Below are 19097 nucleotides of genomic sequence, written 5' to 3' on the forward strand. Positions count from 1 at the left end.
CCGAGAGGAAGGAGACCAGAATTGCACACAATATTCCAACAGTGGCCAAACCAATGTCCTATACAGCCGCAACATGACCTCCCAACTCCTGTACTCAATATTCTGACCAATAAAAGAAAACATACCAAACACCTTCTTCACTATCCTATCTACCTGCGACTCCACTTTCAAGGAGCTATGAACCTGCACTCCAAGGTCTCTTTGTCCAGCAACACTCCCTGAGACCTTACCATTACGTGTATATGTCCTGCTAAGATTTGCTTTCCCAAAATGCAGCCCTCATATTTATCTAAATTAAACTCCATCTGCCACTTCTCAGCCCATTGGCCCATCTGGTCCAAGATCCTGTTGTAATCTGAAGTCACCTTCTTTGCTGTCCACTACACCTCCAATTTTGGTGTCATCTGCAAACTTACTAACTGTACCTCTTATGCTCGCATCCAAATCATTTATGTAAATGACAAAAGGTAGAGGGCCCAGCACCGATCCTTGTGGCACTCCACTGGTCACAGGCCTCCAGTCTGAAAAACAACCCTCCACCACCACCCTCTGTCTTCTACCTTTGAGCCAGTTCTGTATCCAAATGGCTAGTTCTTCCTGTATTCTGTGAGAATAACCTTGCTAACCAGTCTCCCATGGGGAACCTTGTCGGATGCCTTGCTGAAGTCCATTTAAATCACATATACCGCTCTGCCCTCATCAATCCTCTTTGTTACTTCTTCAAAAAACTCAATCAAGTTTGTGAGACATGATTTGCCCACGCACAAAGTATGTTGACTATCCCTAATCAGTCCTTGCCTTTCCAAATACCTGTACATCCTGTCCGTCAGGATTTCCTCCAACAACTTGCCAACCACCAAGGTCAGGCTCACTGGCCTATAGTTCCCTGGCTTGTCCTTACCACCCTTTGTAAACAGTGGCACTACGTTAGCCAACCTCCAGTCTTCCAGCACCTCATCTGTGACTGTCAATGATACAAATATCTCAGCAAGAGGCCCAGCAATCACTTCTCTAGATTCCCACAGAGTTCTCGGGTACACCTAATCAGGTCCTGGGGATTTATCCACCTTTATGCGTTTCAAGACATCCAGCACTTCCTCCTCTGTAATACGGATATTTTGCAAGGTGTCACCATCTATATCCCTACATTCTATATCCTTTTCCACAGTAAATATTGATGCAAAATGCTCGTTTAATATCTCCCCCATTTTCTGCGGCTCCACACAAAGGCCGCCTTGCTGATCTTTGAGGGGTCCTATTCTCTCCCTAGTTATCCTTTTGTCCTTAATGTATGGTTTATATTCGTGAGCTCTGAGACTCCTCACAAATGTCTACCACTTTCCTCAAATGCTATGACTGTGACCTGGGTATGTCACATGTCTTGGTGGTCTCCACCATTTGGTATGTTGTCCTCCTAACCTCAATACCTTGGCTTCATGTGTGTCAGAGTGATATCAGCCAAAGCTGATGGGTTCTCACTTAATTTTGCACAATTGCAGAGTTATGATCTTCGGGTATAGTGACTGGAGAGCACAACAATCTTGAATTATAGATGAGAGGAATGGGGGGGACATGATTTCCCCTATCCACACCTCTTTTGTCATGGGTGTGTGATGTGGCACAGGTCAGGACTACTCACTCTCACAAACATTTCCCATATACAGGATACCTGCATTAGATCCTTTGCAGACTTTGAAGTTCGGCTTTATGCACCAAAGTCCAAGTAATTTAGAAAGGGTATCAAAAAAGCTGAATACTGCTCTCTCAACAATATTGCTGTTAAGTTCACTTTAGGCTGGAAAGAAATCATTCTATGTTACTTTTTCTCCCTTAGCAAAATTTATACCAATGCTCTCACTAATTTTGAAGGTCAGATGACACCGGGTTATAGTCTAACAGGTTTATTTGAAATCACAAGCTTTTGGAGTGTTGCCCCTTTGTCAGGTGAAGCCACGCTCAAAGCTCATAATTTCAAATAAACCTGTTGGACTATAACCTCGTGTCATCTGACATCTGACCTTGTCCAAACCCAGTCCAACGCCAACACCTCCACATCATAACTAATTTTTAACACCAGTCAATTGTGAGGCATGGTTTGAAAGTCTACATATACATTAACAACAGTAATCTCGCCAACTCCCTCTGTTAATTCATTAAAGATATACACTGAAAAGCCAAAACCAAAGAAGAAATAGGAGGAACATTTGCCACCTTCAGTGTGTTGGCCACCATTTGGTGGGTTAATGGTAACTCCATGCACTCATCTTCTCCCCATATCTTTCACTACCTTGGGCTAGCATAAGTCTATTAATTTTAGTTGCAATAAAAAAGAAGTGCTGAAAATACTCAGCATTTGTGCAGAGTGAAACTGTTAACGTTTTGATTAGAATATGGCACCTTTTTAGAATATCTAATTTCCATTTGCAAATGGATTCCAAATTTCTGTCACCATTTGGTTCTTGTTTAGACTTTGTTTCCCAGTCCTAGACACTCCAATCAGGAAAAATGATTTCTCTGTTTCCATTAATATCTTGGAGGATTTTATTACATCATTCTTCAACCATCATGATTTCAGTAAATGCAATCCTACTTTAAGTTCGTTCACTTCATGATGTAAAGTTTGGAGTCTTTCTGTTGTTCTGGTAAACTCATGCTGTGCTCTCTTCAAAGGCAGTATTCCTTGCTGATATTTGGTGTTCAGGATTGAAAGGAGTATTTCACTCTGCTTCATATCAAAAAGTAAAGCAAGGTGTTCAAATCCTTATAGAAACCAAAAGAAGAAAGGAGTTCTGCAACAAAAGGAACTGAAGAGTCAAACGCAATGTTATTGGAAAGTTAAACACACATTAGCTGACAAATAGTGTTTGAATGAAAATGGTACAATTCATTTTCATTGATAGAACAAAGACAATTCTCACATGGTTCACACAAAGCATCATTTCTAACTCCAAGGTTTTTGAACCCCAAGGTCTTCTAGAGGGGCAGCACGGTGGTTCAGTGGTTAGCACTGCTGCCTCACAGCGCCAAGGACCTGGGTTCAGTTCCTGCCTCGGGCAACTGTCTGTGTGGAGTTTACACATTCTCCCCGTGTCTACGTGGGTTTCCTCCAGGTGCTCTGGTTTCCTCCCACAGTCCAAAGATGTACAGGTTAGGTGAATTGGCCATAATAAATTGCCCGTCGTATTAGGTGCATTAGCCAGGGGTAAATGTAGGGGAATGGGTCTGGGTAGGTTGCTCTTCGGAGGGTCAGTGTGGACTTGTTGGGCCGAAGGGCCTGTTTCCACACTGTAGGGAATCTAATCTAAGTAATCTGTAGAATGTCTCACTTTTCCTAATCAATGGATTTGGCATTCATATCACTTCCACCAGCAATTCTGTTCCATCCAAGTTCAATTGACATGATTAATACTGAAAGGCTACATGTCACTGGATTATTTCCCTTGGATTATGACAGTCCTGATGGTGTAGCTTTCCTTTTCAGCCACCTAGCTAACAATACCCTGTGTTCAAGTATCAAATTCAAGTATCTAGCTCTTTAGCTTGCTTGAACTATGCACAGAACTTTACTTTTCAGTTCTTTTCACTCACTCCCACATTGCTTCACCAAGAACCCCTGTCTGATGTTTCTTCTGTCAAACAGAAAACCTGACCTTTACAGTAGAGAGCTCTGCTTGCTCCTTCTAAATATAAGGAACATGTGTAGCACAACAAGCTGAAACATGATACTCCAATCAGTGTCTGCCTTTTTATAATTGCCTTGCTTTCATTCTCTCATTCCTATAGCAACATTAATTCATTAGGGACTTCTCTGAAGTGACCCTACAAGCAGAAATCCAATTACACTTCACTGTTCCAGAATTATTTTCCATCCATTTTGTCTGGGGGATGTCTCAAAAATAAAAGCTTCTTTCAAACTGCAGAGTTCATCACAAAAGCAATATCAAAATTGTATCTCTCACTGGCTTCTCTGAAAATGATTTGTAGCCACGTAGCCCTGAAACAATTAGGGTACTGCTTGTGAGATGCCCTGAAAGAACTAGCATTCATTCATCATTACAGAAACTGAAATTCCTGGAGAAACTCAGCCGGTCTGGCAGCATCTGTAGATGAGTCCCATCGGCCAGTGGGGAGAATGCAGAGTTAACGTTTCAAGTTCAATGACCCTTCATTGAATTTTGAACATTTCAGAGGACTGGGGGAAGGTCACTGGACTTGAAACGTTAACTCTGCATTCTCTCCACAGATTCTGCCAGACCTACTGAGTTGTCTCCAGCAATTTCTATTTTTGTTTCAGATCTTCAGCATCTGCAGTTCTTTGTTTTATTCATTCATTTTTTTGCTGTGTCTCCATTTTCTTGGAATCTTTTGGTGGAGAGAATACAAAGATAAACAGCTAACTGCCATCAACCGAACCATAAACATTAGAAAACTTCCCTTACAATCTGTGATAGTGTATCATCTTCCCAATACAGTGAAGACATAAAGGAACTTGGCAAATTGTTCTTGTAGGTCAGACAATTTCTTGTTTTTTGCTGTTATGTTGATGGGAAAGGGTCAGGGTGAATTCTCTTACAACAGAATGCAGTTATGTCCTACACCATACTCATCATCTCCCTCCACCAACCCTTGTCCCACCTCCCCTTTCCTCCTTCCTCTGCATTATATTTCTCTCCCTTTGATTCATCCACAGGACCATCCAGACCTTGCAACTGGGGACTTGACTTTCAATGATATCATTACTCGTATGAATGCTGGCCGACGGGGCTCACTGGCAGGTGAGTGAAGCTTGGTTCCTCCTTTATTCATCCTTTGGCTATAAGAATTGTGGCAGGTCTAGTATATCATCTCCAGTCCCAGTACCCTCTGAGTTGCAATTGTGAATTTCACCATTTATGTGATGCAACCAAGGGTCTCGTTCTGCCTTGCTGAACGTGGGCGGCACGGTGGCACAGTGGTTAGCACTGCTGCCTCACAGCGCCAGATACCTGGGTTCAATTCCTCCCTCAGGCGACTGACTGTGTGGAGTTTGCACATTCTCCCCGTGTCTGCGTGGGTTTCCTCTGGGTGCTCCGGTTTCCTCCCACAGTCCAAAGATGTGCAGGTCAGGTGAATTGGCCATGCTAAATTGCCCGTAGTGTTCGGTAAGGGGTAGATGTAGGGGTATGGGTGGGTTGCGCTTCGGCGGGGCGGTGTGGACTTGTTGGGCCGAAGGGCCTGTTTCCACACTGTAAGTAATCTAATCTAATCTAATCTAAAGCATTTCTGTATAGGTCAGACACATCAGGATGGCGAGTCTAATCTGTCTCAGACATTTGTAAACCAGTCAAATTTTTTCAAGTCTAGCAGCTTCATGCTCATTTTTGCTGCTGCTAGATTTCTGTTTCCAGATTTTTGTTTCTGTTAAAATTAAACTCAAATCACAGATTGCCATGATTGAATTCGAATTCAAGTTCTCAGGATTGCGTCTCCGTCCTATCTGGCATGTGCATGTCCAATGTTTCAGTGGTTTACAGGTGCCAGTATCTTACAGGAATGGTTGTGCTGATGCCAATGTCAGTGTGGAGGTGAGGTGGACTGGATGCCAGTGTCTATCAATGGAAATGATAGCATCCCGGAAGGAGAGTGTCTAGGTCGAGCTTCCTTTTTGTAGGGTGTTAGGAGTAGGCTAGGGTTATCTATGTGGGGTTAGAGATTTCTGGGCTAATTTCTGGTGTCTCAACAGGTTTAATTATGAACTGTTGTGAAAATTATGTTGGATATTTTGACATACCTGTGTTTGATCTGTCAGCAGAAAGTTGTTTGACTTGTTCTGTGTTTGTGTTTTGACCTGTGTGTTAGTTGTTGAAACATATTCACATTTCCAATGGCACACTTCAAAACCTGATCAGAACACAAGCAGCATCTGGGTCATAGAACATAGAACATAGAACATAGAAAAATACAGCGCAGTACAGGCCTTTCGGCCCTCGATGTTGCGCCGACTGAAGCCTACCTAACCTACACTAGCCCAATAACCTCCATATGCTTATCCAATGCCCGCTTGAATGACCATAAAGAGGGAGAGTCCACCACTGATACTGGCAGGGCATTCCATGAACTCACAACCTGCTGAGTAAAGAATCTACCCCAAACATCTGTCCTATACCAACCTCCCCTTAATTTAAATCTGTGTCCCCTAGTAACAGCTGACTCCATACGTGGAAAAAGGTTCTCACTGTCAACCCTATCTAAACCCCTAATCATCTTGTACACCTCTATCAAATCTCCCCTAAACCTTCTTTTCTCCAATGAGAAAAGTCCCAAGTGCCTCAGTCTTTCCTCATACGATCTTCCTACCATGCCAGGCAACATCCTGGTAAACATCCTCTGCACCTGTTCCAGTGCCTCCACATCCTTCCTATGGCGACCAAAACTGTACACAATACTCCAGATGCGGCCGCACCAGAGTCTTATACAACTGCAACATGACCTCAGGACTCCGGAACTCAATTCCTCTACCAATAAAGCTCAGTACGCCATATGCCTTCTTCACTGCACTATTTACCTGGGTGGCAACTTTCAGACATCTATGTACATGGACACCAAGATCCCTCTGCTCATCCACACTACCAAGTAGCCTACCATTAGCCCAGTAATCCATCTTCTTGTTACTCCTACCAAAGTGAATGACTTCACACTTAGCTACATTGAACTCCATTTGCCACCTTTCTGCCCAGCTCTGCAACTTACCTATATCCCGCTGCAACCTGCCACATCCTTCTTCGCTGTCCACCACTCCACCGACTTTCAACACTGTGGCGGTGTTGATAAATCAAATCCTGAGTGCACAACTTTCAAACAGAAAAAAGCTCAAAGCTTCACAGAGACAGAAGATGTTTTGTATCTGTCTTTACAATGCTCGATACAAAGCATTTGAAGAATAGTAGGAAGGCAAAAGATGAGCTTGAAATAATCATGAAAGCTAGAGAAAGTGTTGGGAAATCTAGTTGATTAAATTTTGTAAAGTTCAATGTCATGCATCTTAGGGTTTTAAAGGAAGTGGCTGCAGAATTTATAAATGCATTGTTTGTAACATTTTAAAATGCCTTAAGAGTCTGGCAAGATCCCAGTGTTTGGAAAAACTACTAATTGAGCACCACAATAGAAAACACAAAGTGTTAGGCCTTCTTGCGTTACATCTGTCATTAGGAAAATGCTGCAGTCTGTTATTAATGAAGTGGCAGCAGGGCATTTAGAAAATCATGACTCTAGAAGATTCAACATGGTGTTGTGAAAAGAAAATCATGTTGACAAATTAACTTCATTAAGGTTGTAACAAAGAGATCAGATTGAGAGCATGTCTGTGCTCAGAATATCTGGAACAAGGGGATTCAGTTTCAAAATATTGAATTCTCCTAATTAAGACAGAAATGAGAAATTTCTTTAAAGAACGTAGAATCCCTACAGTGTGGAAACAGGCTCTTTGGCCCAACAAGTCCACACTGACCCTCCAAAGAATAACTCACCCAGACCCATTCCCCTACCCTATTACTCTACATTTCCCCTGACTATTGCACCTAACCTTCACATCCCTGAAAACTATGGTCAATTTAACATGGCCAATTCACCTAATCTGCCCATCTTTGGACTGTGGGAGGAAACCAGAGCATCTAGAGGAAGCCCATGCAGACACAGGGAGGTGGAATCGAACCCGGGTCCCTGCCGCTGTGAGGCATCATTGCTAAGCACTGAGCCACCCTCAAAGGGTTGTCAAAGTGTTGTGAATCTCAGGAATAATCTATTCCGGAGAGCAGTGAAGGCTGGGTCCTTAAGCATATTCAAGATAGAGTAAGACTGGGAAGTGGAGTTAAGACAAGACTCACATCAGTCTAGAATTGAAAAGAGTATCAACACAGAGAGTTTGCAGGAGGGAATTCCATAGTCCAAAGCATAGGGAGTTATTGATCTATTGCTAGTGAAAAGCAAGGATAAGGGGGTAGGTCGAGTCAGAGGGAGAGAGATTCTGAAGACTTGGGTTGTTACAGAGATAGTGGTAGGGATGTGAAATGGTTGAAACACAATGATTAATAATAGACATTGAGGAATAGGAGAACTGCTAGGACTGAAAGGTTTGAGTTAAAGGGAGAGGCTGAATAACCGAGGCCTTTTTCCCTGGCATGTCAGAAGCTGAGGGGTGACCTTAGAGGTTTATAAAATCATGAGGGGCACGGATAGGGTGAATAGCCAAGGTATTTTTCTGAAGGTGGTGGAGTCCTAAACTAAAAGGTGTAGGTTGAAGGTGAGAGGGGAAAGATTTAAAAAGGATCCAAGGGTAACGTTTTCACACAGAGGGTAGTGCGTGTATAGAACCAGCTGCCAGAGGAACTGTTCGAGGCAGGTACAGTTACATTTAAAAGATGGATATCAATAGGAAGGGTTAGAAGGATATGGGCCAAATGTTGGCAAATGGAACTAGGTCAGATTGGGATGTCTAGTCAGTGTGAACAAGTTGGTCTGAAAGGTCTGTTTCTGTACTGTGAGTCTGTGACTCTGCAGCTGTGCAGGTCAGCAAGAAGAAACTATTCACATGTGTAAGTGGGACATTGCATAGGGCAAGGTACAAGCAGAGCTTTGCTGAGCTCACATTCTTGGAGGGTGGAGATTAGGAGGTAAACCAGGAGAATGTTAGAATTCATGAAGGTTTTAATGGCTTGTGGACTGAGCTAGGGGTGACGTTCTAAAAATAAAGATTGGAGCTGATTTGGAAATGAGTGTTTTTGTTTTGTTAGGGAGTACGGTTTATGGAGCTCAACTCAGGGATACCAGGACTCTGAAGTGACTGACAGTCTGATTTGATCCATAGTTATCACTGGGAAAGGGAATGGGGTGAGTGATAAGGACACAGAGTTGTATCTCCATGTTCAGATGGAAAAGCTGTAGCTTGCTGGAGAGTTAGTAACATCTCCCATTGTGAGAATAGCAAGTGGAACATTGAGATTGAGGGTTATGAATCAACAGTATATAGATGGATGCTTTTGCATGACATTGCAAAGGAAAAGTATGTAAGTGAAAGGGCGGAGAGGCCAATTCTTCAGTTAACTGTGGAAATGGCATGAGATGGCTGAGCTGAAAAGCAATGTTCTTCTGGAATGTTGACTGATATTTACCCTTGGGAACAGGCCCTGAGCTCTGCAAGGAGGTGTGCAATTGTGAAATTAATGTTTTGTTCTGTATCCCAAAAAGCTTTGCTAGATCTTACGTTCCCAAAGAAGCGGGTGAAGGATAAAGAGGAGAGGAAGAAAAAGAAACTCAAAGTGATAAAAACAGAACCAGAGGATTTAGCTGAGTCATCAGGAGCTGAGGGAGGTACTGCAGCAGCTCCTGAACAGCAGGTTGTCACCAGACCAGTCTCTGCTCCTGAACAGTAAGTAATTTATTGTTAATTTATTACATATTCAGATGCTTGGTACAATTGTGATAGAGTTTACAATCCAAACCATGTGAATGGATGTTGACAGATTAGTCAATGTGGGCGGCACGGTGGCATAGTGGTTAGCACTGCTGCCTCACAGCGCCGGAGACCCGGGTTCAATTCCCGCCTCAGGTGACTGACTGTGTGGAGTTTGCACGTTCTCCCCGTGTCTGTGTGGGTTTCCTCTGGGTGCTCCGGTTTCCTCCCACAGTCCAAAAATGTGCAGGTCAGGTGAATTGGCCATGCTAAATTGCCCATAGTGTTAGGTAAGGGGTAGATCTAGATCTAGATGTAGATGTAGATGTAGGGGTATGGGTGGGTTACGCTTCGGCGGGGCGGTGTGGACTTGTTGGGCCGAAGGGCCTGTTTCCACACTGTAAGTAATCTAATCTAATCTAATCTAATCTAGTCAAGGTGAATGCTCTCCCCCCCCCACTTTAATGAGCACAGACTCAGTCTCAGCATCAAGAGACTTCCAGTCACTCCACGGTCTCTTCAAATTCCCCAAACTAAAGGGATCAGTTGTGTGGCTGCTCTCTGTGAACCTGTCTGCTGCAGAGAATGTATCGGGAGTTGTGTTTAAACATTTGGATGACATGTGGGACTCTAACTGTACTCTGGTATTTGAAAGGCCTATTGTCTTTCCTGTGCCACTAACAATTGGTCATGCATCAAGGAGCTTGAGAGCCTGGGCAGGCTATAGGCTTTCCCAGTGGCATTTCCCAAACCCACAGCCTCCATCTCGAAGGACAAGGAGACTAGGTGCACTGAAACACCATCACCTCCAAGGTCCTCATTTGAGTCAAACACCATCTGGATTTGAACTTCTTTCACCATTTCATATGTCACCAGTCTTTCACTTTTTCACTAGGTGGAAATGCCAGAATGCCCTTTCCTAGCAGCACCGTGGGAGTATGATAACGATACAGAATTATCCTTTCTTGGGATGGGGGATTCCATACAGGCCAGACAAAGCTTTGTAGAATTCCTGAATTAGCTGTGGAAATGGGAATCTGAGAAATCCTACCGCTGACAGCAAGATACCCTGCCATTGACAGTTGGATTAAGAATGGTAGAGAGTGGGGCAGGAATGAAGAGGTCAGTAGATGACTCCAGATTACGCTGGCAGCAAGGACAGGGAGAGCAATTTTAAAAGGGAGTTCAAGGAATTAAGAGTCAATGGAAATGTGTGTTTCAGGAGGAATTTAAAATAGTGAAACAAGCCAGAAGTAGGAGTGAAGATGAGAGGGCTTTTAAAGATGCAATAGAACATATATTTAAGGATGTGAAACCAGCGCAGGTGAACAAAGCAGTGAACAACTGAGATTTGAGTAAGGGGTGATCATTCTTTGAGTGAGCTGGGTGGTGGCGGAGCAGAGAAAAACCAATTCAGGAAATGCTGTGACCATCTCCTGATAGAAATGAGACCCATGTCAGGTGGCACCATGGCACAGTAATTAGCACTGCTATCTCAGTACCAGGGACCTGGATTCAACTCCAGCCTTGGGTGATTGTTTATGTGGAGTTTGCACATTCTCCCTGTTTCCTCTGCTGCTCCAGTTTCTTTCTACAGTCCAAAGACGCACATAACCATGCTTACTTGTCCAGAGTGTGTAGACTAGGTGAATGGACCATGGTAAATGTGGACTTAGCGATAGCGTTGGAGTCTGGATCTAGATGGGAAGCTCTGCGGAGGCAGACTCAATGGGCCAAGTGACCTCTTTTTTGCATTGTAGTGATTCTGTGATGTAAGGACAGCTGGAAAATGAAGAAGAGGCTCTTGAAGATGGTGGACAAATGGAAAGACCTATGATTGAAAAACTGAGTATGACACTGATAACATGCAGATTACAGCCTTCCTCAAACTCAGTGCAGGCTTGGTAAAAAGGAGTAGGTGAAGTCATTGTTAAACTCTATCTGTGTCATGGCCCTTAAACTTGAATGCTTTGTGTATTTTGTGCAGGACTCTAGATGCGACGAAGCTGACAGCAGTTCCTGGGATCACAGGCAGTTTCTTTGGTTTGCTACAGGAGATTTTGCTGGCAGAGGGAGAGGCAAGTTTGGCTGGGGTAAGTGGCACAATATTAACATTAGGGGTAACAGCAGCATCTGATTTCCAATGCTGTCTGCAATAGTTAGTATTTCCTTTTGTGATGCATCCTCAGCAAGGAAAAACTATCTGTCACAAAAGAAAATAGCCTGCGAGTCACCGCACTTCTCTTCATGTTCCTGTTTTTAGTCATCATTATTAAGGATATAGAGGCATCGGACAGAAGCTTTCCAATGATATCAGAAATGTAGGGATATATATGTTTCCTCTTCCTATTCTTACCCACTCACTTAGGGTTCTCCTTTCTCCCTTCTCTCGATCGTCCTCGTCTCCCACCCCACCCAACTCCCACACGTCTATCCCCACCCCATTCTCTATTTGCACTCCCTTCTTCCATACCCATTTCCCTGTCCTATTCTTTAACTTGTTTTTTCCCTTCATTGATTCCTTCACACCCACACCTGAGCACACTCCGTTCTTTTCACTATCTTCTTTGCCCCCCCCATCCCATACTTGCTCACACTTTGTTGTCTATTCTTGTTTGTTGATTGCTGATTTTTTATGTCTTATATTTGCAATACTATATGTTATAATGTTGAGACAGAAGAGATAGTGACCAGGGCACAGGAATTGTCTCCAGTACATTTTCACCTTGTGGTGTATTTTTACAGATTGAGGAGAAAGTGCTTGAGTGGCAGATCTCGGCTCCCAGTACGTTAAACTCTTGGTTCTCAGATGCGTCCAACTGGTCAGAACTAGTCCATTCTGCAGTCCGCTTCCTTTCTGGTGAAGGTGAGAGCAAGTCTGGTTTCTCATATAAAGAGTGACTGTAATTTATATGATTAAATAATGCTTGAAAACTAAAATATTGTTCACTTTCTTTCACGAGTTGAGTGAGATTTCATAGAATCCCCACAGTGTGGAAGTAGGCCATTCGGCCCATCAAATGCACACTGACCCTCTGAATAACATCCTACCCAGACCTACCCCCTATCCTATACCTATAACTCTGCATTTCCCATGGCTGCAGATCCCTGGATAGTACGGGCAATTTAACTTAGCCAATCCGCCTAAATCTGCACATTTTTGGATTTTCCCTTCTTTTGACCTTTCTTTGCAGTACCCAATTACACAGATTGGGCTGAGGTGATTGGAATCTCTGACAGGATTTAATCTTAGCTCATCATTTTGACCTTCTGGTAGGTTTCGTATCAACAGGTTCCAATCATCAGATTCCATATTTTGGCTTATAAACTCTCGCCTGACTTGTGTCATGTTTTTGCTGGTTTGATTTTTTAAAAGAAGATGTGGTTGTTTCTTCCTTATTTCTTCACATTGTGTTTGGCATTTGTTTATCCAGCCATTCACACTTAGTCTGAACATTTTCTGTAATTTACACATTACGATTTCCTTCTACTGTGACATATTTTGTAATTTAATCTGTCCTGTCGTCTGATTATAGAAGTTCCCTGTTGTTCTTCCTCCCTCTCCTTCCTTTTCATTTGCTCAAAACTTTGTTCTGAAGAAATGTGATATCAGATTCCAAGCATTTTCTCTGTTTCTAGCTCCATGGATGCTGCTGGACCTGCTGAGTTTCTTCAGCACTTTGAGATTATTTCACATTCCTAGTAGCCACAGTCTTTTGTTGGTTTTGCATGTCTGTTTTAATTCACTTCCAATGACTAGCTGTTGGATGAAGTGCTAAGTTTACAGAGACAGATTCCTGACCTGCAGTATATTTCCATGATTTCTAATTTTACTCCCGTAAGGTGTGCGGATATAAATGTATTATCAAAATAGAAATATTTCATGTGGTTATTTATGCATCCACATTTACTGAGTGAGCTAGGCCCTTTGTATTTGGAGTACACACATTCTCTGAGTGAATCCAGATCAGCATTGGAGTGATTGTTTGTTTGCATTTGCTGGGTAAGAAAGTGTCAAAATCTTCAATTTAGAGTGTAATTTGTAGTTTATTTCAAAGGCAATCAATCGTTTAAAGTCGGCAGTCACGAGCTTTAAGTTGTCTTATTTTAAGTTGAAAGAATCTAATTAAGAATTGATTTTAGATTCCCTACAGTGTGGAAACAGGCCCTTCAGCCCAAGCAGTCCACACGAAGCCTCCGAAGAGTAACCCACCCAAACCCATTTCCCTCTGACTAATGCACCTAACACTGTGGGCAATTTAGCATGGCCAATTCACCTGGCCTGCATATCTTTGGACTGTGGAAGGAAACCGGACCACCCGGAAGAAACCCACGCAGACACAGGGAGAACGTGCAAACTCCATAGAGACAGTCACCTGAGGCTGGAATCAAACCTGGGACCTGGTGCTGTGAGGCAGCAGTGTTAACCACTGAGCCACTGTGCCGCCCTGTGATTGAAACTGGATCTACATTTCCTAAATGACCTGGCCCCATTGTGTCGGGAACACGTACAAATTTACTGTGGAGTTTTTTTTTAAATTCATTCATGGGGTGAAGCCAGCATTTATTGCCATCACTACTTGCTTAGACAGCAGTTGAGAGTTAATCACATTGTTATGGGTCTGGATTCACATGTGGGCCAAGCCAGGTAAGGATGGTAGTTTCCTTCCCTAAAGGACATTAGTGAACCAGATAGGTTTTTCAGGCAATCACCAATGCATCATAATCATCAATACACTCTTAATTCCAGTTTTTTAAAAATTCTAATTACACTGTCCGCCATGGTAGGATTCAAACCCGTGTCCCATGAATATTACCTGGGTCTCTTGATTGTCAGCCGTAATAACACTACGTCGTTGCCTCCCCAAAATGAGTGAGTGCATGAATTTGGGTGCCTGAAAGGAACTTATTAGTCATGGCTTCTTTGACAGCTCTCCTGTCTAAGTCCAAAGGTTCTAAGTTTCAAGTCCCATTCCAAACCTCGAGAAGGCAGGTCTAGGCTGACCTTCCAGTGCAGTCCTGGGGAATTGCTGCACTGTTGGAGCAGCTGTTTACCAATGAGGCATTAAGCCAAAGCCTCCTCTACCAGATCAGGTGGGTGCAAAATGTGCCATGGCACTGTTTGAAGAAGTGAGTTATCCCTGGCTTGCTTACCTAGATTTGTCCCCCAAGCAACATCACTAAAATAAATAATCTGATTATTGTCGTAATGCTGTTTGTGAGACATTGCTGTGTGAAATTAGCACTTTTTAATCAGTTCCAACAGTGATTACTTTCATTGACTGAAACGTGCTTTGGGATGTTTTGTAAAAGATGGGCTTACCAATGCAGATTTTTTTTGCACGCACCTGTGAAGATGGGATACTAGCACAGAAACAAACCTCTTCCCATCTAAATTTACCGTCATAATCCTCCATCATCTTCTCTCTCAGTTGCTTGTCTAGCTTCCCCTTATGCCTTCCCGTTATACTATGCACTTCAACCTTTTTCCTGCAGTAGCCAGTTCCATATTCTTTCCACTTTTTAGGTAAAGAATTTTCTTTGAAGTCCTCCTTGGATCTCTTCGTAACTACTTTGATGGACTTTCCACACAAGGGGAAATAATTTCTCTGTACTGTCCTTATTAAGAGTTTCTTCAATTTTAAAAACCTCAGTGAGGTCACCCCGTGCCTTATTCTAGGAGAATTCAGCCAAGATTCAGTTTCGTTTTAGCAGGACATCCCTAGTTTTCAATCCTACCGTCTTTTAAAAAAAAAGCAAAGTTCCTGATTTTCTGTTCAGTATTGTCTTGACAAACCATGGCTTTTACAGATTGTAGCATGTGACCTCCTTCACCATCTTAGCAAAAAGGACTAACTCACATTTATCTGACCTATATTCACTTGGCAATTATTTGCCGGTTCAGAAGATTTTTTATTGTATTCATAATTTTTTGCAGTCCTCCTGAGTACTGACTATCCTTCTTGCAATTTGATGCCATCTGCTAATAGAGAAGTTGTGTTTGTGGTTCAGTTTTAACGAAAGTTGTGAACATTAGTGGTTCCAGTGCTGATCATTGTAGAACACTACTCCTTGAGGACAGAGATGAGAATTTTTTTTTCTTAGTGAGTAGTGTGACTTTGGAGCTCCCTGACTCAGAAAATGATAGAAGTGGGGTCATTGGATCATTTCAAAGTAGAGATAGATAGATTCTTGTAGACAAGAGAATGGAACATTATCAGGACAGACAGGAATATGAAATTCAGAACTCAAATGTATCACCATGATCTTATTGAAAGGCAGAGCTGGCCCAAGGGGCCAAATGTCTATTTCTGCTGCTATTTTGTATGTTTAGATGTCTCACCTTCTGCTACTCAATAACCCTTATAGAAGTTCGGCACAACATATAGAAGTTCAGCACAACATCGTGGGCCGAAGGGCCTGTTCTGTGCTGTATTGTTCTATGTTCTATGTTCTATGTTCTAACCCGTTTACCCACACAGTGTGCTGTCTGTCTTGAAACCAGTGACAATTCATTCCCTTATATGTCGTCTTGACCTCATGTTCTCGATCAGAATTCATCTTCTGCGTTATTATTATCTTGTCTCTGTTGCCACATTGAAAGAAAATCAGCAAAGTTGCTCAAGCAAGACTTTCCTTTTTCAATAGTATATTTCTTATTTTTCAATGTACTTCTTTTCTCATCTTTAGCAAGGATTCTGTTATTATCCTACCTCTGATATTAATTTTAAGATGCCTGATCAATAATACATTGGACAGGTTCTGTCCTGTTCTTAAATACAGGAATCACATGAGCTATCCACCAATCCTCTGATGCTCAGCATCTTGTTAGAAAAAATTCTTAAGCGTGTGCAATAATGTCTTTGCTGTCTCTTCCCTACATCATTTTTGAAATATGTGGGTGTAACGTATTCGATCCTGGGGTTTTATCCTTTGTTTATCCCTTCTACCACCCCGTGTTATTTTGCTTGCCCGAATGTCATCATTCACTTTCATGCCTTCCTGTTTTCCCTATTAAAAACAAAAATAATTGTTTCATACTGCTGCCATCTCTTTGTGGTTACCTGGGGGTATTATTTGGTCTAGGGAGCAGGAGAATTGACGTTTCGCCCTTCTTCAGGAATGAGGAAGGTGTGTCCAGCAGGCTAAGATAAAAGGTAGGGAGGAGGGACTTGGGGGAGGGGCGTTGGAAATGTGATAGGTGGAAGGAGGTTAAGGTAAGGGTGATTGGCCGGAGTGGGGGTGGGAGCAGAGAGGTCAGGAAGAAGATTGCAGGTTAGGGAGGTGGTGCTGAGTTCGAGGGTTGGGACTGAGACAAGGTGGGGGGGGGGGGGGGAAATGAGGAAACTGGAGAAACCTGAGTTCATCCCTTGTGGTTGGAGGGTTCCTAGGCGGAAGATGAGGCACTCTTCCTCCAGCCATCATGTTGCTATGGTCTGGCAATGGAGGAGTCCAAGGACCTGCATGTCCTTAGTGGAGTGGGAGGGGGAGTTGAAGTGTTGAGCCACGGGGTATGTATGATGACTGTATCGGTGCTGCCTCGTGCTCCCACGAGGAGGTTGAACAGTTCATCCACTTTACTAACACCTTCCACCCCCAACCTCAAATTTACCTGGACCGTCTCAGACTCCTCCCTCCCCTTCCTAGACCTCTCCATTTCTATCTCAGGCAACCAAATCAACACGGAAATTTACTATAAACCGACCGACTCCCACAGCTACCTAGACTACACCTCCTCCCACCCTGCCCCCTGTAAAAACGCCATCCCATATTCCCAATTCCTTCGTCTCCGAAGCATCTGCTCCCAGGAGGACCAGTTCCAATATCGAACAACCCAAATGGCCTCTTTCTTCAAAGACCACGATTTCCCCCCAGACGTGGTCGACGATGCTCTCCACCGCATCTCCTCCACCCTTGAGCCCCACCCCTCCAATCGCCACCAGGACAGAACCCCACTGGTCCTCACCTACCACCCCACCAACCTCCATATACATCGTATCATCCATCGTCATTTCCACCACCTCCAAACGGACCCCACCACCAGGGATATATTTCCCTCCCCTCCCCTATCAGTGTTCCGAAAAGACCACTCCCTCCATGACTCCCTCGTCAGGTCCACAGCCCCCACCAACCCAACCTCTACTCCCGGCACCTTCCCTTGCAACCACAAGAAATGCAAAACTTGCGCCCACACCTCCCCCCTTACTTCCCTCCAAGGCCCCAAGGGACACTTCCATATCCGCCACAAATTCACCTGCACCTCCACACACATCATTTACTGCATCCGCTGCACACGACATGGCCTCCTCTATATTGGGGAGGCAGGCCGCCTACTTGCGGAACGTTTCAGGGAATACCTCTGGGACACCCGGACCAACCAACCCAACCACCCCGTGGCTCAACACTTCAATTTCCCCTCCCACTCCACCAAGGACATGCAGGTCCTTGGCCTCCTCCATTGCCAGACTATAGCAATACGATGGCTGGAGGAAGAGCGCCTCATCTTCCGCCTAGGAACCCTCCAACCACAAGGGATGAACTCAGGTTTCTCGTTTCCTCATTTCCCCTCCCCCCACCTTGTCTCAGTCCCAATCCTCGAACTCAGCACCACCTCCCTAACCTGCAATCTTCTTCCTGACATCTCTGCCCCCACCCCCACTCCGGCCTATCACCCTCACCTTAACCTCCTTCCAACTATCGCATTTCCAACGCGCCTCCCCCAAGACCCTCCTCCCTACCTTTTATCTTAGCCTGCTTGGCACACTTTCCTCATTCCGGAAGAAGGGCACATGCCCGAAACATCGATTCTCCTGCTCCTTGGTGCTGCCTGACCTGCTGCGCTTTTACAGCAACACATTTTCAGCTCTCATCTCCAGCATCTGCAGTCCTCACTTTTTCCCGTGTTATTTGGTCTAACCCACAATAGTCCTTTTCTCATCTCTTTATTCATGGGCTTATAAATTACTTCATTATTTTGTGTTATGTTCCTTGACAATTTAATTTCATTATTCTTCACTGAGGGCAACATGGTGGCTCAGTGGTTAGCCCTGCTGCCTCACAGCGTCAGAGAACCAGGTTCGATTTCTGCCTCGGGGCAACTGTGTGTGGAGTTGCATGTTCTCTCCTCTAGGTGCTCCAATTTCCTCCCACAGTCCAAAGATGTGTAGGTTATGTGGATTGGCCATCTTAAATTGCCCAAAGTATCCAGGGATGTGCAGGCTGGGTGGATTAGCCATGGGAAATGCAAGGTTATAGAGATAGCAGGGTGGGTCTGGGTAGGATGTTTTTCTGAGGGTTGGTGTAGACCCAATGGGCCAAATGGCCTCTTAGCACACTGTACGGATTCTGTGATTCTATTCTTGACTTTATATTCTCTGTTATCCTGCACTCCTGTGACTAGATATCTACTGTTTGCCTCTTTCCTAATCCCCAATCTTTGCCGTATGTTTTTATTTACCTGTGGACTCTAATTGATGTTTAGTTTTAACATGTCCTTGTTTCAGTTTTTCAGAGCTGTTATCTGATAATGTAGCTTGATTTGACACAGGTGGAATGTCAGCACTTCCTTCCAACTTTGAGCCATACGTGAGCTGCACAGAGCGAAGCCAGCAGTGGAAGTGGATTGGTGAGTTAATGACACTCTACTTCCATTTGGGTTCAGTGTGATATC

The 19097-nt window shown here is 43.8% G+C and overlaps 1 protein-coding gene across 5 annotated transcripts in view; it reads left to right on the plus strand.

Annotated features, from left to right (window-relative positions):
* nfrkb (nuclear factor related to kappaB binding protein) overlaps positions 1–19097 on the plus strand; it is a 151277-nt gene that overhangs the window by 49851 nt on the left and 82329 nt on the right. For all 5 annotated transcript variants that reach the window (XM_072592997.1, XM_072593001.1, XM_072592999.1 and 2 more), the window contains exons 8-12: positions 4691–4775; positions 9223–9403; positions 11415–11520; positions 12173–12293; positions 18975–19052. In XM_072592997.1, the coding sequence (XP_072449098.1) occupies positions 4691–4775; positions 9223–9403; positions 11415–11520; positions 12173–12293; positions 18975–19052 (571 nt within the window). The remainder of the gene's footprint in view (positions 1–4690; positions 4776–9222; positions 9404–11414; positions 11521–12172; positions 12294–18974; positions 19053–19097) is intronic.

Source organism: Chiloscyllium punctatum, chromosome 23, assembly GCF_047496795.1.
Source record: "Chiloscyllium punctatum isolate Juve2018m chromosome 23, sChiPun1.3, whole genome shotgun sequence".
Lineage (NCBI taxonomy): Eukaryota > Metazoa > Chordata > Chondrichthyes > Orectolobiformes > Hemiscylliidae > Chiloscyllium > Chiloscyllium punctatum.